This window comes from Ranitomeya variabilis, chromosome 5 (assembly GCF_051348905.1).
Source record: "Ranitomeya variabilis isolate aRanVar5 chromosome 5, aRanVar5.hap1, whole genome shotgun sequence".
NCBI classification, from domain to species: domain Eukaryota; kingdom Metazoa; phylum Chordata; class Amphibia; order Anura; family Dendrobatidae; genus Ranitomeya; species Ranitomeya variabilis.
Genome location: NC_135236.1, coordinates 56,645,861 through 56,666,549, shown reverse-complemented (window position 1 = coordinate 56,666,549; position 20,689 = coordinate 56,645,861). Strand labels below are relative to the sequence as shown.

Here is a 20,689-nt window from a genome sequence, read left to right as displayed (position 1 = left end):
AGGAACTTATCTAGATGTGTTTTGAGAGCTTTAAACCCCCAAGTGTTTCACTACAGTTTATAACGCAGAGCCGTGAAAATAAAAATTCCTCTTTTTTTTCACAGAAATATTTTAGCCCCCAGCTTTGTATTTTTACAAGGGTAACATAATAAATTGGACCCCAAAAATTGTTGTCCAATTTGTCCTGAGTACGCCGATACCCCATATGTGGGGGGGAACCACTGTTTGGGCGCATGACAGAGCTCGGAAGGGAAGGAGCGCCGTTTGGAATACAGACTTAAATGGATTGGTCTGCAGGCGTCACGTTGCATTTGCAGAGCCCCTGATGTACCCAAACAGTACAAACCCCCCACAAGTGACACCATGTTGGAAATTAGACCCCCCAAGGAACTTATCTAGATGTGTTGTGAAAACTTTGAACCCCCAAGTGTTTCACTACAGTTTACAACGCAGAGCTGTGAAAAGAAAAAATCTTTTTTTTTCCCACAAAACTTATTTTTTAGCCCCCAGTTTTGTATTTTCCCAAGGGTAACAGGAGAAATTGGACCCCAAAAGTTGTTGTCCAATTTGTCCTGAGTACGCCGATACCCCATATGTTGGGGTAAACCTCTGTTTGGGCACACGGGAGAGCTCTGAAGGGAAGGAGCACTGTTTTACTTTTTCAACGCAGAATTGTCTGGAATTGAGATCGGACGCCATGTCGCGTTTGGAGAGCCCCTTATGTGCCTAAATAGTGAAAACCCCCCAATTCTACCTGAAACCTTAATCCAAACACACCCCTTACCCTAATCCCAACAGTAACCCTAACCACACCCCTAACCCTAATCCCAACCCTATTCCCAACCGTAAATGTAATCCAAACCCTAACCCTAACTTTAGCCCCAATCCTAACTGTAGCCTTAACCCTAGCCCCAACCCTAGCAATAACCCTAGCCCTAACCCTAGCCCTAACCCTAGCAATAACCCTAGCCCTAACCCTAGCCCTAATGGGAAAATGGAAATAAATACATTTTTTTAATTTTTTTATTTTTCCCTAACTAAGGGGGTGATGAAGGGCGGTTTGATTTACTTTTATAGAGGGTTATTTAGCGGATTTTTATGATTGGCAGCCGTCACACACTGAAAGACGCTTTTTATTGCAAAAAATATTTTTTGCGTTACCACATTTTGAGAGCTATAATTTTTCCATATTTGAGTCCACAGAGTCATGTGAGGTCTTGTTTTTTGCGGGACGAGTTGACGTTTTTATTGGTAACATTTTCGGGCACATGACATTTTTTGATCACTTCTTATTCTGATTTTTGTGAGGCAGAATGATCAAAAACCAGCTATTCATGAATTTCTTTTGGGGGAGGCGTTTATACCGTTCCGCGTTTGGTAAAATTGATAAAGCAGTTTTATTCGTCGGGTCAGTACGATTACAGCGATATCTCATTTATATCATTTTTTTATGTTTTGGCGCTTGTATATGATAAAAGCTATTTTATAGAAAAAATAATTACCGTATTTTTCGCTTTGTAAGACGCTCCGGATTATAAGACGCACCCCAAATTTTGAGGAGAAAAATAGGAAAAAACTTTTTTTTAATAAATTGAGGGGGCTTCTTATAATCCATGCGTCTTATTGCTTACCAGGGGTTGTGGCTGCGGTGGATCAGGGTCCCAGGGTCGTTGCTGGAGGCAGGAGTGGAGCATTGCTGCAGGCTGGGATGATGGGGTCTGCAGGGGGGCTTCGGTGCTGCATGGGGGATGCTGTGCTGCAGGCTGGGATGAGGGGTGCTGCAGGGGGCTCTGATGCTGCAGGGGGCTCTGGTGCTGCAGGGGGCTCTGGTACTACAGGGGGCTGTGGTGCTGCAGGGCTGTCTCCGGTGCTGCGGGGGGCTCTGGCAACATTTTGTGAAAGACCAGAGCCCCCAGCAGTTCGTCCATGCGTTCCTGTCTGACTGACTCCGGGAAAATGGCCGCCGGAATCTCGAGAGATGAGATCTCAGTGCTGAAATCTCATCTCCCGAGATTCCGGCGGCCATTTTCCAGGAGTTAGTCATACTAGAACGCATGGACGAGCTGCCGGGGGGCTCTGGTCTTTCACAAAATGTCGCCAGAGCCCCCCGCAGCACCGGAGCCTCCAGCATCACCCGGGGCAGCAGCGGACAACCCCGGCAGTGGCGGCGGGTGACAGCGGCGGCGGGCGACAGCGGCGGCGGGCGGTAGCAGCGGCGGACACCCCCTCATCCCAGCCTGTAATGGTAAGCGGTATATCCGCTTTGTTAGACGCACCCACATTTCCCCCCCAAATTTGGGGGAAATAAAGTGCGTCTTACAAAGCGTAAAATACGGTATTTTTGTATCACTTTATTCTCAGGACTATAACTTTTTTATTTTTTTGCTGATGATGCTGTATTGCGGCTCGTTTTTTGCGGGGCAAGATGACGCTTTCAGCGGTACCATGGTTATTTAATCCGTCTTTTTGATTGCGTGTTATTCCACTTTTTGTTCGGCGGTAAGGTAATAAAGCGTTGTTTTTTGCCTCGTTTTTTTTTTTTTTTTCTTACGGTGTTTACTGAAGGGGTTAACTAGTGGGGCAGTTTTATAGGTTGGGTCGTTACGGACGCGGCGATACTAAATATGTGTACTTTTATTGTTTTGTTTTTTTTATTTAGATAAAGAAATGTATTTATGGGAATTTTTTTTTTTTTTCTTTATTTAGGAATTTATTTTTTATTTATTTTTTTACACATGTGGAAAAATTTTTTTTTAACTTTTTTACTTTGTCCCAGGGGGGGACATTACAGATCATTGATCTGACAGTGTGCACAGCACTCTGTCAGATCACCAATCTGACTTACAGCACTGCAGGCTTACCAGCGCCTGCACTGAGCAGGCACTCGGTAAGCCACCTCCTTCCCTGCAGGACCCGGATGCCGCAGCCATCTTGGATCCGGGATCTGCGGCGAGGAGGGAGGTAGGAGACCCTCGCAGCAACGCGATCACATCGCGTTGCTCCAGGGGTCTCAGGGAAGCCCGCAGGGAGCCCCCTCCCTGCGCGATGCTTCCCTATACCGCCGGTACACCGCGATCATGTTTGATCGCGGTGTGCCGGGGGTTAATGTGCCGGGGGCGGTCCGTGACCGCTCCTGGCACATAGTGCCGGATGTCAGCTGCGATAGGCAGCTGACACCCGGCTGCGATCCCCCCGTGAGCGCGGCCGATCGCGTATGACGTACTATCCCGTCGGTGGTCATACGGGCCCACCCCACCTCGACGGGATAGTACGTCAGATGTCAGAAAGGGGTTAAGTGGTGGGGAACAGAAAAAAAAAAAAAAAAAACGAAAATTTGTAAAAAAAAATAAAAATGTATGTTTGTGCCGCTTCCTGAGACATACAACGTTTTCTTTTTTGGGATCTGGGGCTGTGTAAGGGATTTTTCTTTGCACCCTGAGCTGACATTTTTACCGATACCATTTTGGGGTAGATCCGTTGTTATTTTGGTGAACAAAAACGTAATTCTGGTGTTTTGATTTTTTTCCCTCCTTACGTCGTTTACTGATTGGATTAATTTACCGTATTTTTTAGGTAAGACATACTTTTTCCCCAAAAATTTGGGGGAAAATGGGGGTGCATCTTACAATGCGGAGCATCTTATAATCCGAAAAATACGGTACTTTATTTTGACAGGTCGGAATTTTACGAATGTAACAATAACACATATACGAGTACAATTTTTTTCACTGTATTTAATAGTCCCCTTAGGGGACTTGAAGCTGCGATCGTGCGCACGTGCTTGTACTTTGTTTTTTCCCCTTCCCCCATGTCAGCACGCGGAAAACACTGGCAGTAAATCAACATAATAAAAAAATACAATGTGCTAATCGTCTTGTGAAAACAAAACAAAACAAAGCCTTTTATGTCGTTCTCAGTGCATGGAAGCAGAACAAGCGAATGATTGACAGCAGACTGCGGCCCCCCCGACCCAGCGCTGATCTGTAAGGGCGCCCCCACGTATCCCCATCCTGCTGTGCTATACGGATGCTCAGTATCACAGCCGGGGACGCCGTTTAACCCATTCAGCCCTGGCGGATAACACAGCCCCGAAATAAAAAAAAAAAAAATCAATAGTCCTGGGAGGTAAAAAGGAGAAATGAAACCTAATGACAGCGAGCCGTCCAGCTGTAGGCTGCCGGACCCCTGGCTCCCAGTGTCACCAGTATACACGGTTGTTCCCCATCAGTATTTTGCAGTCTTCATTGGTTCCAGAATTTAGAGGAAGGATAATAGCATTTGCTGCGCCCCTTATGGGTCGAATAGGAAAGGTCCCTCGGAAGAGACCCCGCTAATTCTATTGCACCACGTCGAGAGCCGCTTTGGAGATGCCAAACGTTCCACGATCGGACCCTTACGATGCTCCCTTCTGCTCATTGGACGACTCGTTTTTGGCCTCTTCGTAGACAGGATCTACGTCCTCGCCGTCGGGAGCGTCTGCTTTGGCGTTTGGGACCCACAGTCCGGAGTCGATGCACTGCTTCATATAAATCCTGGCCTCCTGGGGATGGGGGAACGGAAAACAAAAGAGTGGGAAGACAATGACGGCAGCCATATTGTACACTGGCAATGAGCGCCCTCTGGAGGTGAAAGTTGGAATGACACAAAACACCACTGAAGTCACTTTTCCTATTGACTTGTATGGAAGTGACGGGAAAAGAGAAATCATGAGAACTTTGCCTCCACAATCTGGGTTTTGTGGCCCAATCCTCCAAAGCTAGTAACTCTTTGGATCGGGCCATTATTCCGTGATTATGTCACTGGGGGGATGGCTACTAAAGTAATCATTTATATACCTCTGTACCTCTGTTGGCGACTCACCGATGCGTTTAAATGATTAAACGGCTGCAAATGAGACTGGCCGCGGTCGCTGCTGTTACAGGCAGGTGCTGGCTGTATGACACAGCTGTCACCTGCCCTGTATGGAGCGGGCTCCGCTCCTGCTCACATACTGTCCGCAGGATATTTCCTACATGGCCCTTATACATGAAAAGGGGATAGTTTTGGAGACCTCGTTATGGAGCCCAAAACATTCTCCAAGGAAGAAGGGAGACTCCGATCTTTGCCAGGGCTTTCCTTTAATATTTTACCCTTTTCCAAAAACAGGATTTTTGGTTGCTTACCGTAAAATCTGTTTCTTGAAGCCTCCATTGGGGGACACAGGAACCATGGGTGTATGCTGCTGCCACTAGGAGGCTGACACTATGCAAATAAAAAAGTTAGCTCCTCCTCTGCAGTGTACACCCCACCGACTGGCATTGAACTCTTCAGTTAGTGAGAAAGCAGTAGGAGATAATGAAACAAGGTTGAAAAACCATAACCACAAACTTGAGAACTGTAACGTGAGAACAGTCATAGAACAGATAACAGAAAACATTGGGAGGGTGCTGTGTCCCCCAATGGAGGCTTCAAGAAACAGATTTTACGGTAAGCAACCAAAAATCCTGTTTTCTTTATCGCCTCTCATTGGGGGACACAGGAACCATGGGACGTCCCAAAGCAGTCCCAAGGGCGGGAGAACAGACTTCCATCAGGTCAGAGGACTCACCACTGCCGCCTGCAGGATCCTTCTGCCTAGGCTGGCGTCCGCCGATGCGTAGGTATGGACCTTGTAAAATTTGGCGAACGTGTGGATGGAAGACCAAGTTGCCGCTTTGCAAAGCTGTAGGGCGGAAGCCCTGTGGTGCACCGCCCAGGAGGCGCCGACTGCCCGGGTAGAGTGAGCCTTAATCCCAGGAGGGGGCACTCTGTTCTTGACCCGGTAAGCCTCCAAAATTGCCGTTCTGATCCAACGAGCAATAGTCGCTTTAGAAGCCGGCTGGCCTCTGCGCGTGCCATTAGGAATGACGAAAAAAGAATCCGTCTTCCGGAAAGAGGATGTTCTATCCAGATAAATCCTCACTGCCCTGACTAGGTCTAGCTTGTTCAACGATCGCTCCAGAGGATGAGTCGGAGCTGGACAAAAGGAAGGTAGAACGATGTCCTCGTTGAGGTGGAAGGTGGAAACCACCTTAGGAAGAAAAGAAGGTGGAGGACGGAAGACCACCTTGTCCTGGTGAATGACCAAAAACGGAGGGCGGCAAGACAGTGCCGCCAGCTCGGAAACGCGGCGAATGGACGTGATGGCCACAAGAAAGGCCACCTTCCAAGATAAAACTGATAGAGGAATCTCCCTAAGAGGTTCAAAGGGAGAAACCTTCAAAACGTCCAGTACCAGGTTTAAGTCCCAAGCCTCCACAGGGGCCCTGAACGGCGGGACCGCGTGGGCTACCCCCTGAAAGAAGGTCTTAACCTGTGGCCGAGAGGCCAAGGTCTTCTGAAAGAGGATGGAAAGCGCAGAGACCTGACCCTTCAGGGAACTAAGAGCCAGGCCCGAATCCAGTCCTGCCTGAAGGAAGGCCAAAAGAGAAGGCAGGGAAAAAACCATAGGCGGCACGCGGTTGGACTCGCACCAACGGAAGTAGGCCTTCCAGGTGCGGTAGTAGATCCTGGAAGACGAGGGCTTCCGAGCCTGAATCATGGTGTGAATCACACGGTCCGAAAGGCCGGACGCTCTTAGAACCGCGGTCTCAACAGCCACGCCGTTAAACTGAGCGACCGAGAATTCGGGTGGCAGATCGGACCCTGGGACAGCAGATCGGGCCTGTCTGGAAGGTGCCAGGGAGCGTCCGCGAGAAGGTTGACGAGCTCCGCGAACCAAGCTCTCCTGGGCCAATCCGGGGCGATCAGGATGACCGGCACCCCTTCCGCTTTGATCTTCTTCAACAGTTTGGGAAGTAATGGAAGGGGTGGGAACAGGTAGGGCAGCTTGAACTGTGACCAAGGAATGGCCAGGGCATCGACGCCCACTGCGAGAGGATCGCGTGACCTGGAGACGAATTGCGGAACCTTCCTGTTGATTCGAGACGCCGTGAGATCCACATCCGGAGTTCCCCATCGAAGGCAAATCTGATGGAAGACCTCCGGATGCAGGGACCATTCCCCTGCCGCGAGACCCTCGCGGCTGAGGAAGTCGGCGGCCCAGTTTTCTACGCCGGGGATATGCACCGCGGATATCACCGGAACCGTTGCCTCTGCCCAAAGGAGGATCTTGGATACCTCGGCAAGGGCCAAGGAGCTCCGAGTCCCCCCCTGATGGTTGACATATGCCACAGCCGTGGCGTTGTCCGTCTGGATCCGGACTGGAAGGCCCCTGAGGATCCTTTCCCAATGGCGGAGGGACAGAAAGATGGCCCGAATTTCGAGGACGTTGATCGGCAGCGCAGACTCCTGCGGCGACCAACGGCCCTGAACCGTCAGGTGGCGAAAAACCGCACCCCAGCCGATCAGGCTGGCATCCGTTGTCACCACCTGCCAGTGAACCGGAAGGAAGGACCTGCCCTGGGAGATGAGAGGAGACATCAGCCACCAGTTGAGAGACCGCTTGACCCGGAAGGAGAGTCTGATCGGCCGATCCAGGGAGAAGACCGACCTGTCCCACTGAGACAGAATGGCTTGCTGAAGGGGCCGAGAATGGAATTGGGCGAAGGGAATCGCTTCCAAGGTAGCTACCATCCTCCCCAGAACCTTCATGGCCGATCGGAGTGAGGGAGGCCGAGGTCCCTGGAGCAAGAGTATGTCCCGACAAAGGGTGGATCTCTTCTCCTTGGGAAGGAAGACTCTGGACTGACGAGTGTCGAAAAGCATGCCCAAAAAGATGATGCGCTGAGAAGGAATAAGGCAGGACTTCTTCCGGTTGACCAGCCATCCGAAACGGGATAAGGTGTCGAGAACAATGGACAAGCTTTCGTGGGCCTGAGCAAAGGACGGAGCCTTGATGAGGATGTCGTCGAGGTATGGAAACAGGACCAAGCCTCTGACTCTCAAAACGGCCATCAGCGCCGCCATGATTTTCGTGAACACCCTTGGCGCGGTTGCGAGACCGAACGGCAGGGCGACGAACTGAAAATGATCTTGTTGCACTGCAAAGCGCAGGAAACGGTGATGACCGGGAAATATTGGAACATGTAGGTAGGCGTCCTGGATATCTATAGAGCATAGAAATTCCTGAGCCTCCATGGAAGCAATTACTGAACGAAGGGATTCCATCCTGAAGTGTTTCAGGCGAACCCTCCTGTTCAGCAATTTGAGGTCCAGAATGGGACGAACCTTGCCGTCTTTTTTCGGTACCACAAAGAGGTTCGAGTAGAAACCCGTGTACCGTTCCCTTTCTGGAACGGGAACAATCACCCCGGATTTTAGCAGAGAAGCGATGGCTGCGAAGAAGCCCGGAACCAAAGCTGGATCTTTTGGAGGACGAGATTGGAAGAAACGATCCCTGGGTCGGGAGGCGAACTCTATCTTGTATCCCGAGGATACAACTTCCCTGACCCATGCATCCTCTACTGCGGAAATCCAGACGTCCCTGAAACGGAGAAGACGGCCCCCCAACCTGGGAGTTGGGCTGGAGTCTTGCCGAGAGTCATGCGGAAGTGGATCTTCCAGTCCTGGGCCTGGACGATCTACCCTGGGAATAGCGAGGACGCCAGGACGGAGTGGGCCTGAAGGACACCGCCTTCTTCTCTTGACGTGCCTGTGGCCTCTGTTGCTGCTGGGAAAGGGAGTTTGATGCAGCGAAGCGACGAAAAGGCCGAAACGAGCGAAACTGCCGTCTAGGAGGAGGGCGACGAGGTTTAGCCTGGGGGAGAAGGGAACTTGTGCCCCCAGTGGCATCCTTAATGATCTGGTCCAGCTGGGAACCAAAGAGACGAGAGCCCTGGAAGGGCAGACTAGTGAGGGACTTTTTGGAGGACAAGTCCGCCTGCCAGGCCTTGAGCCAAACGGTCCGGCGAATGGCAACGGCATTGCTGGAAGCCTGAGCAGCACAAGAGGCGACATCCAGGGAGGCGGAAACCAGGTATTCACCAGCGTGGGAAATCTGGTTGGCAAGTTCCGCTAATTGCGCGGGAGGAGCCCCGTCCAGGATACCTCGCCGTAGATCCTTGGCCCATATTGAGATGGATTTTGAAGCCCAAGTGGAAGCAAAGGTTGGGCATAGCGCTGCTGAAGCCGCTTCAAAGGCAGATTTCGCAAAAGATTCTATAACTCTGTCGTTAGAATCCTTCAGAGACGCTCCGCCGGACAGTGGAAGCACCGTGTTGGCGGACAGCCTGGAAACAGGGGGATCCACCGAGGGAGAGACCGTCCAATTGGCGGTAAGATCTGGTGAAAAAGGATATAACACCCCCAGACGTTTTCCCCTCTGAAAACGTCTAGTCGGATTCTCTCTCTCTCTGGCCAGGATTTCCTCGAATTCAGGATGAGGAGCAAAAAATATTGAAGGTGGTTTGGCCCGTCTAAACGAAACCGCCTGATCTGCGGGTTCCGTAGAGGGATCCTTGATGCCACAGGTTTGGTTTATAGCCCGAATGAGGTTCTGGACCGACTCACTCATGGTGGCGATTTGCCTAGGATCCAGCTCCGAAAATTCGTCTGAGGGCGCATCAGATAAAGCCTCGCCTGACTCAGGGGAGGAGGAACGGTGCGACACCAACCGCGGGGGAGGGCCGTGCGGCGAGATGGAACGCGAAGAGGACTCAGACCGACGTTCCTGTCTGGACCTTTTGTGGCTAATCAAGGAGGGCTCGGGCGGCGGTTCCTGCGACCCGCTGGCCACTGCAGGGGTCTGCAGGGGAAACCGATCCAGCGCGGACACCAGGGTTTGAGACACCCGTGTTAAATCGGCCACCGATTGTGACAGAGAAGCGGCCCAGCCTGGGATGGGGGGATCACTCTCGGGCGGAACAGCCGGGGGATCCTGGGCGGTGGGAACAATCGGGTTGCTGCAGGACTGACACAACGGGGAGGACTGACCTGAGGGAAGTTTGCTGTTACAGGACGAACATGCAAAGTACGTGACTAAGGCAGTAGATGAAGAAGAAGTAGGGGGGCGAGAGCGGCCCCCTTTAGAGGAGGACATTTTGAGGGACCCTGAAGATGCCAGTTGGTTAGGGGACAGTGTGCAGAGGGGGGTGTCAGACTGCAGTGCAGCTACTCACGGACCCGGTCCTGGAAGATGTCCCACTTGTCCTTGGTGGAGAAATCCCCTGTGCTGAGCTCACAGAAGATGCGGGCGAAGGAGCGTGGCGCGCTGCGGGAGGCACTGCAAGGGCTGCTGCTGTGGTGTGAAGCGATGCTAACACCAGACGAGTGTCCCACGAGGAAGGGGGCGGAGCTAGACGCAGAGGCGCCGGTGGGCAGGTCCTAGTATGTCGGGCGGGAAAAAGCCCGCCCGCAGAAGCGGAAGTGACAGATCCGAAGACCGGAAGTAGGCCCCGGCCGAAGCCGGGGCCTAAATTAGGAACCGGCGGCCGGGAAACGAGCCGCGGCGCCGGTATAGAGCGCCAGAGCGATGCGCCGCGACGGGAGGCTGGCGGCACAGGCGCCGCAGCCTGCTAGGCTGCGCCACTGAAGGGCGCCACAGTCCACCTCCTGCGGCGCCGGAGCAATGCGCTGCAGCGATAAGCAGCGCGATAGACTGCAGGGCTGCTGCGCTGAGGACTGTGCCCAGGGAAAAAACCGCAGCACTGATAGTGCGCCGCGGAAAGGAGAGAACGCTGCGGCCAGAAAGGGGCCCCGCGCTGGAGCAGAAGGCCCTTGCAGAATAGGATACACTTAACAAGAATCCCCCCCTAACAAGGATCTGAGAAGGGATAGGGGACATACTCACCTAAAAACATCCCACGCCGTACTAACCTTAAAAAAGGGGTGAAACGTCCAGGGCTGATGGACGTCCTCGTCTCCTCCAACCGACAGGCTCTGGTGGGCGAGTGGGTGGGGGACGGAGCCAGGACCGGACTTCTGAGCACGCTGGTGTGCCAGGATCTTGGTCCTGGATAGGGATCTATGAGGATACGGGGTGGCAGTACACGCCGTACTCATAGTCCGCCTTGTGGGACTACAGGTGTGACTGTTCACCCTGTATCCCTCCGGAAAACCTGAAAAGAAACGACGCACATTGAGGTAGAAAAGGGTCTAATGAAAGACCCGTGTCCACCTCCTACTGACACTAAGCTAAACTGAAGAGTTCAATGCCAGTCGGTGGGGTGTACACTGCAGAGGAGGAGCTAACTTTTTTATTTGCATAGTGTCAGCCTCCTAGTGGCAGCAGCATACACCCATGGTTCCTGTGTCCCCCAATGAGAGGCGATAAAGAAAGTCGGACAACCGTACACCGACAATGCAGGTGCAGTGGATAATATAGAAACAGGAAGCGGCGCTGACTGTAACATACAGCCGACATCCCGCTGCAATAACCAGGACCGGAGACAACTCTGATCCCGGCCATTTCTCTACTACCGGTTGCAGCATTGAGGAGAGAACTTGCACAGTCCATAACATGTTTTTTTCTTTTTTTCCACTGCCCCCCACCACGAATATAAATAAATGAATCATTTATATATATTTATACTTACATTCGGGTCCATTTTGCTGATCGTGTCCTGCAGCATCTGAATGTCTTTTGAATCAAAGCATTTCTGTAGTTCCTAAAGAAAGAAGAAAAAGGAAGGATGAGGATGTAATTACATGAATGGACACGCGAAATTGTCAGTAAACCATTACGGACGCAGATAATTTGCTATTTTTCCCTCCTTCTTCCAAGAGATATTTTTATGTCGACAGTTGTACAAGGGCCTGTGGGTTTTTTTGTTCCCCGGAGGAGTTGAAAATTTGACTGTTACCATTGACTTTACCATTCATTGTGCGGTGAAAATTACCTGATGTAGTGACCTACAGAATCATGCCGAGTACAGTGATAAGATTTGTCTTTGGGGGCGTGTACTTTTCCCCTGCATGATGTTGACCAAGCATAAGCAGGCAGAGACGTACAGGGAAAAAAAAAAACGGACTCCATCCCTCAAGAACTGGCTTTTTCTGTGTAAGATATGTAATAACACACTGCCCTGCTCTACTCCATGATCTCTGCACCACCCATGTGTTATTACAAGCACCTCTAGCAGCTTTTATCTCACAACATTGTGCGCTCTACTCTAATCCCCCACGCGCCACACACTGAGTGCCCCAAGATGAAAGCTGCGAAAGGGGTTTGTAATGATACACAGCTCTGCTGTACTCTACAAGGTTGGTGCAGAGCTCATGGAGGAGAGCAAAGCTGTATATCATTACATGTCTCACACAGAGGAAGTCAGCTCTAGGCTTTTCTGGGGGGTGTGTCCTTTCGTCCCTGAATGATGCCAAATGTTTATCATTGGTCGATGTAATGAAGGGGAAAAAGTACACGCCCCCAGAGAAGGGGTCACTGTAACCCTTCTGTGCACACCCCATAACTGAAAGCCAGCAGTTCCCAGGAGGAAATCAGTTCATTTTCTCCTGGTAACAGCTGTCAGTAAGGCTGATGGGCAAATTAACCCTATATCTGCAGGTAAATAAGAGTTTCCAAAGTGACAGGTTCCCTTTAAACTCTGAACTAAACCTTGATTTGTCAGACCAATAACTTGTATTTTTCTGTCTATGGAGCTGAGTGAGGGCTCGCTCTCTGCACACCAATCTGTTTTATTTAGTGATACCTTTTTTGGGGTACATACAACAAATTGATTGCTTTTTATTGCATTTTCTTGGAGTGGGGGGGGGGGTGGGAGATGCCATGATCACAAAATGGCCTTTCGAGAGTTTTGACATTTTTTTTTTATTTTGCCGATTAAATTATTTTGTATTTTCATTGTCTTTATTTTTGGTTGGGGAAAATATGAGGGGGAGGATTCGATATTACGGCCTTTTTTTTCTTTTATTTAAAACTTTTTTTTCTTATATATTTTTCACTTTATTTTTTTAGCTTCCGTAGGGAAGTTGAAACAGTGACTGTTCGTGTACTGAGAATCACGGTCTTCTTCGCGGGAGAACTAAAATGGTAGCGCCAGGATCGTTCAGCGGGCAGGTCCCCTAATAAGCGCCTGTGCACACGTTGCAGATTGGCTGCTTTTTTTCTGCACAGATCGGTCACCAAACCTGAAGGATTTCCTAGTAGCAGCACAGTGAAGTCTCGTGCACACGTTGGTTATTTTTTCTTACAGATGTCACTCTGCATCATGTCCGTTCTTTCAGCGTTTTTTTTCTGCAGATTTCACCCGTATTAACGAGAGGGGGAAAAAAATCTGCACCAAAAATGCAAGTAAAAAACGTGCAAAAAAATGCTGCTATTTTACACCGCGTCTATCCAGCCAAGAGATGCAACCCACCATCAATCCCACGACTTACAGGTGGTAGAGACTCGTAGACCTCGACCGGATCCAGCCCCCCGGGCCCCAGCCGCTTCTTCCGCTCCTCTTCCTCGTATTCTTTCAGAGCCTTCTCGATTCGGATTTTGGCTCGCTCTCGTACTCGCCCCTTGAAGGCTTCCAGCTCGTCGTTGAAGGCGTCCATATACTGCTGGTCGGCGGTCTGCGGGGGAACGTGGTCTATCATTACACATCAGGTCGGCCCCCTTCTTCGTGCCCTATATGTTCCCCTGTTCTGCTATATGGATGCAAAAGTCGCCCGATTAATGACTTGGTAAGAAGCCGGGCGGCCGAGGACCTTTATGGGCACAGCTACGGGTGCATTATGTGTTTACAACAGTAGAAACACATTTTTCTAGTTTTGCCCATAAAACCCCTTTAAGGCTGTAAAGTGAACGATTGCTGAAAAACAGCAAGTGCAGCAGGCACCTTTTGTACGGCTGTGGAAAGGAGGCCGTCCATCGTCGTGCCCTCACATACAGCCATTATTATCCTTCCAATGGTTTATGGGACAGCCCCTTTAAGTGAGAAGCCCCCCTATCATTATCATACGCACCTTTATCTTGGTAAAGAACTGGCGGAAGCACGCTCTGGGGTCCACCTTCAGGCTTTTGGCCAGCTCCAGAATGAACTGCATGACGATGGTCTGGTGGGAGACTTGTTCCATCAGGGCGTGTTTCTGCAAGGAGCAAACACAAGGGGGCGCCACATCAGGAAGGAAGAATGGGGGCCATCCACTCACAATAACAACCGTGCGCCCAAATCATGGAGGGAACGGTCAGAGATATCACAGAGGTCAGGCCCCGCTGATCACTAACTGGGGACCCCCTAGTAGAAGACACGGCTGGGGTCAGCTGAACCCTCCAATGTCGCCTTGCGCACACATCGCTCCTATAATTCCCTGTGGTGTGAACAGAACCATATGTCCACTATCTGGTACCGGGTGAGCTGAATATTTCTGCATAGATTCAGCCCTTATTGCCGAAATCTTCTCACCTCTTCCACTTCCAGGTCAATGCACCAGATGACCAGGTAGTTGGCGGTCTCCTCGCACACCAGGTGAGGGTTATCGGACAGGTACTTCTGACTGTCGTCCCAGCGGTGCAGCATGCCTGAGATGGACAAACGGGAGAGAACGTTACTTGTGGGACAGATGCCACATTACAAAGACCAACTCAGCTCCAGAAATGGCGTGTAGGGGGGGGGAAAGGCCCCAGAGGTGGCGCGCAGGGGGATCGCTGCCCCGGAGGTGGCAAGCAGGGGGTCACTGCTGCCCCAGAGGTGGCACACAGGGGATCGCTGCCCCAGAGGCGGTGTGCCGGGAGCACAACACTTCATCATCCACCCACACACACACTATAAATAAACTGTGTAAAGCCTCCCTGTATAGCGGGTGAATCCGCTTTGCTCAGATCATATTTTGTTTACGCCGATTTAATATGTAAAATAATATATAACAAATCCTGTTCTTAGAAACATTATTCGTCGCTTATTAAAATAATTGCAAAAAAACAAACATTATTTTTAATGCTGAATAAACTCAACTTGCTATCAGTGTAGTTGCACAATCTACCAGCAGGGGGCGCAGAGTGATATTTGTGCTGCAAGCTCTGACAGTGCAGGGGGGATTCATCCGGACCTGTGCAGCAGTGGTGGGCGCAGTCACACGGGCCCCATAAAAGCCCTGTAGGTCGGTCCCAGGGTGCGGACCCCTAACACTGATCGATGAATCACAGCAGTAGCCGTAGACGACCTGCGGCACCAGGCGCTGCGCACCGCGATTTCTGTATTGTGCTTCCATGTATTTTTTGCAGGTGAACGGGCACTTTGGCTGGTCATAGTTACTTTGTTGTATATTGTTCATGATTAATCTGCTATTGTAGGCCATTATCTTCAGTGAGCATGTTCATTGTATTGCCTTAAGTTTTGTGTGGGTTTTTGTGCCTTATTTTAGGCCCTTGTCTCTATGGGGTTATTCTGTCCACCCCTGTTTAAAAAGTTTTTAATGTGTATGCTTTGCCTTTTGTATTTGCATTTATATCTGTTTAATAAAGCTGTGTTGTATTGCCATTTGTGTGGTGATTCCCATTTATGAGGCCTACCTTTTTCTTCAAATTGTTTACTCGCACCGTGATTTCTGAGCAGCACTTGGCCGCCTTTTATAATAATTATTGGTCTAGGAGGCGGGTGATTTTTGGGACCGGTCTGAAGTTGCAGTCCGTACACGGACATGTGAACAAGGCCTACAGCTGATCCCCTGTACTGTACTATGCGGCGCACCTCCCCCACCGAGCCCGCGGCAGCCGAGGGTTCGGGGGAGATTATTTCGGCCATTACTCTACTACACTTTTATTTTGTGTCTTCGTCACTTACCGAAATGTTTCAGCTGCTTGAGATTCTTTTCTACGAAGGTTTTGTGCTTTTGTTCCTTTTGCTCCTCCGTCTCCACATTTTCGTCCGATTTGACGTTAAAAACACTCTAAAGAAAAGAGGCAATGTGGAGGACGTGCTGCTGTGGGCGACTGCCCCTCTGACGCCCTCTCCACCCCCCGAAATCCCCAAATGTCGCGATACCTTGCTGAACCCTTCCTTGCAGAGAGTGTCCACGTTCCAGGGCATGGTCTTCTCCTTCTTCTTCAGCTCGTCTTCCTTCTTCCTCCAGTTCTTCTCCTCTTTCTTCAGCTGGTCCACCTCCTTCTTCAGCTTCTCGGTGTCCCCCTTTTCATCGCAATGCACCTGCAGTTCTTTCAGCTTCGTCTGACACTCGGTAAGCTTCCGTTTACATTCGTTCGTTCCTTTCTGAAGTTCTTCTTTCTCTTTATCGAACTGCTCCATCCTTTCCACGCGGGCCTGTGTCAGGAGGCAGGGGATAAAGCCCGAGCAATTATTAGCACCAGCCCTTCTACAGCAGTACACCACGGCATTAAGACAATCAGAGATTAACTTCATGGAATCTGTCAGCAGGTTTTTAATATCTAATCCAAGAGCAGCATAATGTAGGGGCAGAGACCCTGATTCCAGCGATGTATCACTTACTGGGCTGAGTGCTGCAGGTTTGGTAAAATCAGTTTTCTCTTCTGCAAATCTAGCAGTTCTCTGAATGCTGAGCCCTGTATAACCCCGCCCACAGCACGAATTGGCTGTTATCTGTGTACACTGTGCATAGGCAAAAGTCTTCCAATCAGTGGTGGGGGCAGGGTTGTACAGAGCAGGAGGACAACATGGCACAATATAACTAGTTCTGTAGTCATAAAATCAGTGTTTTATCAGCAGGAGATTATTAAAACTATACTAAGCAGCCCAGTAAGTGTCACATCGCTGGAATCAAGGTCTCTGCCCCTACATCATCAGATCTGCAACTTTCTAATCATCTTTGCTGCTATACACTTGGAGGCCTCCTCAGGGGCAACCATTCCTATGTGCCATCAGGCCTCCTGGGGGGGTATCCTCTACTAAGCATCAGTAGGCCTCCTGGGGGGTATCCCGCGCTAAGCATCAGCAGGCCTCCTATGGGGGGTATACCCTGCTAAGAGTCAGCAGGCCTCCTGGGGGGCATCCCCTGGCTATGTGTCAGAAGGCCTCCTATGGGGGGCATCCCCTGCTAAGCGTCAGCAGGCCTCCTGGAGGAGTATCCTCCACTAAGCATCAGCAGGCCTCCTGGGGGACATACCCCGCTACGTGCCGGCAGCAGATATTTAGCGGCCTATTTCCCCCCCAAGATATTAAAATCCAGGACCGCGCTCTTACCTGGTGTCGCCATCGGAACAAGCTGGCCGTATCGATGTTGGGATGGGTGTCATCTTCATCGTCAGACACCTCAATGTGATCCCACACACTGTAATCTACCATCCTGCCGCTCGCTGAGGTTTCCTGAAGAAGACACAGACCATAAGAGTCAGGCACATACACATAGGGCCTCCCACCCAGGGGACTTCAGTGCAGACCCCTCAGTAAGGTACAGACCACCTCGCTGCTCCATGTAACGGTGATAGGGTGGAGTTCAGTCAATGCTGAGTGGTCCCTGTGTATTTTTATAAAAAAGCCCCCCATGACGGCTCCTTATTGGTAACTGTCCATGTGCTGAGCTCCATCTCTCACAGAAAAGACAGGAGGACCATTATCTCATGTAATATGGTTATGACCAACAAACCTTCCTGAGAACGAGGGGGCTACCGACCTGGTTCAGATACTATCAGTCACATGACCGCCCGCTCCCAGCGTGCAATGTGAGGAGTCACAAGTCTGCAGTCACAGACTAGCCGCAGACCGGACAACCCCTTTCATGGGTTATTCCATCTTCATAGGTGAATATTGCTGGAGAGGGTTTGTAAATACTCGCCCTTTTGCAAATACTGGTTTTGTTTTTCATCTGTTCTTGACATATTAACACTTTTCTACTGTTTACCACTCGTTGTCTTGGAGACCGACCACCGCGGCTGGACAACAGAACATGTTCAGTGCTTACAAGCGCTACAAATTTTAAGCAGCAAATTGAAAAAATGCTAGTACATACAAGCGCTATCCAATAATATCCATCTATGAAGATGGGAATATCCCTTTAAGGGAAACGCTAATCCAGACAGAATATCCCTTTAAGGAGGACCTCTAATCCAGATGATCTTCTGATGCACGATAGATCCCCAGGTTAGGACACTGAGCCTGTGATCTAAGACGTTCACCAACCTCCCCGACTATGAAGTAACGAGATCCCCTTTGTCACGTCTCACGAGATCTCACCACGGACGCTGCTTGGAACGTCGAATCGGACCTTCAGGATCAGAAAGCTCCGCACAGAGCCAAAGGGGCTTCAACACCAAGTAGAGGGAGCGGCCTGAAGAGTTACCAACGCCACCTCCACATTGCCTGTAGATAAAGGAGTTCTTCCCCTTTAAGGAGCCCCCCCCATAACATCCGCGGCTCACTCTTTGCACCTGGAAGCAGTCGTGGGACCCAAACATTGCAGCCCCCCAGTCACCCAAACATCGCCGCCCCCCCGGGAACCCAAACATCGCAGCCCCCCCGGGAACCCAAACATTGCAGTCACCCAAACATCGCAGCCCCCCGGGGACCCAAACATCGCAGCCCCCCGGGGACCCAAACATTGCAGTCACCCAAACATCGCAGCCCCCCGGGGACCCAAACATTGCAGTCACCCAAACATCGCAGCCCCCCGGGGACCCAAACATCGCAGCCCCCCCAAACATCGCAGCCCCCCGGGGATCCAAACATCGCAGCCCCCCGGGGATCCAAACATTGCAGTCACCCAAACATCGCAGCCCCCCAGTCACCCAAACATCGCCGCCCCCCGGGAACCCAAACATCGCAGCCCCCCGGGAACCCAAACATCGCAGCCCCCCAAACATCGCAGCCCCCCGGGGACCCAAACATTGCAGCCCCCCGGGGACCCAAACATTGCAGTCACCCAAACATCGCAGCCCCCCGGGGACCCAAACATTGCAGCCCCCCGGGGACCCAAACATTGCAGCCCCCCGGGGACCCAAACATTGCAGTCACCCAAACATCGCAGCCCCCCGGGGACCCAAACATCGCAGCCCCCCAAACATCGCAGCCCCCCGGGGATCCAAACATCGCAGCCCCCCGGGGATCCAAACATCGCAGCCCCCCGGGGACCCAAACATCGCAGTCACCCAAACATCGCAGCCCCCCAGTCACCCAAACATCGCCGCCCCCCCCCCCCGGGGACCCAAACATCGCAGCCCCCCGGGGACCCAAACATCGCAGCCCCCCAAACATCGCCGCCCCCCGGGAACCCAAACATCGCAGCCCCCCGGGGACCCAAACATCGCAGCCCCCCGGGGACCCAAACATCGCAGCCCCCCGGGGACCCAAACATTGCAGTCACCCAAACATTGCAGCCCCCCCGGGGATCCAAACATCGCAGCCCCCCAAACATCGCAGCCCCCCGGGGACCCAAACATCGCAGCCCCCCGGGGACCCAAACATCGCAGCCCCCCGGGGACCCAAACACCGCTGCCCCCCAGTCTGAACACTGGACGCTTCCAGGCGTTACAGACTCCAATGATCACAAGTGAACCGCCCCTTTAAGACGAACAAAAGGCGAAAAAAAAGTGTCGAATCCCTGAAAATGTACAGGAAAAGGTCACATAGCGCGGTAATTAGTCACCACCCCCTAATTGTAAGCACACGGCGGGGACTACAAGTCTCAGCATGCCACTTACAGCGTGTCAGGACAATACTGGGAGTTGTAGTTCCGGCAGACACAGAATCACTCTATACAAGGTGACTGCTACCAGGAGAAGTGCGCAGTACTGCGCGGATAACGGCACCGTGCGCTAATACACGGCAGCAGAGGCGCTCCCACCTGGCGGCTGCGCGGCTCGCTCCTTCTGGAAGGCTCCGGCACTTTCCCACCCACTGCCCTCTCTCTGACGTCACTTCCCTGGCCTCAACCGGTCAGCCGTCCCTTCACCTGACGTCACACCACATCCTCCAATCATCTTCAAGGGACGTAGAAAACTCCGCCCAGTCAGTAAACCTTGTTTTTTCGCCGGGCGCGCGTCGCTCCTATATGACGCAGGCAAACGCTGATTGGAGAATGAGATAAGAAGGCGTGGCCTAAGAGGTATATAATAGACGCGCGGCTTTGAAACTCCGATCAATAGGCGGGCGGCGCTCATAACGGCGCATTTTGCAGGAGGGGCAGTCTGGTGGCTCCTGTCGGCAACAGTTCGTGAATCGTGAGAGACTTTTTTAGACTTTTCCGTCTCCGTGCTATGAGGGAAGTGGAAGCTGTCGGTTATTGTACACGGGAGAATAAAATGGGGAATGTGAGGGTTATAGTGAGGCCTGTAGATAATGTTCTGGTGGGTGTCCCTGACATGCGGAGGTCTCTTCTCCCCTCAGCTGTCCTGTGATGATGTCATCAGTCCCAGTGTTGCCGGCGGTGGGCGCACTCTTCTCACCCCATGGCGGGCTCCTGAGAGAGGGGGAGACGTGCAGAGTAAATGGGCGACCGATGGAAAATGAGAACAAAACAATTCCAGGACAAGGGGAGCTCTGCCGAGTGTATCAGTCCCGAGACTTAAGTCGGTCCAGAAGTCACGCTGAGGTCGTGGTCCGGAGGGTCTCTGTGTCTTGGGGCCCTGCTCCGGAGGGTCTCTGTGTGTTAGGGCCCTGCTCCGGAGGGTCTCTGTGTGTTAGGGCCCTGCTCCGGAGGGTCTCTGTGTCTTGGGGCCCTGCTCCGGAGGGTCTCTGTGTCTTGGGGCCCTGGTCCGGAGGGTCTCTGTGTGTTAGGGCCCTGCTCCGGAGGGTCTCTGTGTCTTGGGGCCCTGCTCCGGAGGGTCTCTGTGTCTTGGGGCCCTGCTCCGGAGGGTCTCTGTGTGTTAGGGCCCTGC

At 51.7% G+C, this 20,689-nt stretch overlaps 1 protein-coding gene across 2 annotated transcripts; it reads right to left on the bottom strand.

Annotated features, from left to right (window-relative positions):
* Positions 1-3,291: 3,291 nt before the first annotated feature.
* CDC37 (cell division cycle 37, HSP90 cochaperone) lies at positions 3,292-19,810 on the bottom strand. Of its 2 annotated transcripts, none has more exons than XM_077262047.1 (9): positions 19,657-19,810; positions 17,061-17,183; positions 15,888-16,163; positions 15,687-15,792; positions 14,310-14,425; positions 13,870-13,992; positions 13,294-13,476; positions 11,493-11,564; positions 3,292-4,540 (listed from the first exon to the last, which is right to left on the bottom strand). In XM_077262047.1, exons 2-9 carry the CDS (start codon positions 17,160-17,162, stop codon positions 4,394-4,396), a joined length of 1,125 nt encoding a protein of 374 aa, XP_077118162.1. In that variant the 5' UTR covers positions 17,163-17,183; positions 19,657-19,810; the 3' UTR covers positions 3,292-4,393. The 2 variants fall into 2 exon arrangements, with proteins under 2 accessions (XP_077118162.1, XP_077118163.1); XM_077262048.1 differs by having other exon boundaries at positions 19,514-19,711.
* Between the last annotated feature and the right edge of the window lie 879 nt (positions 19,811-20,689).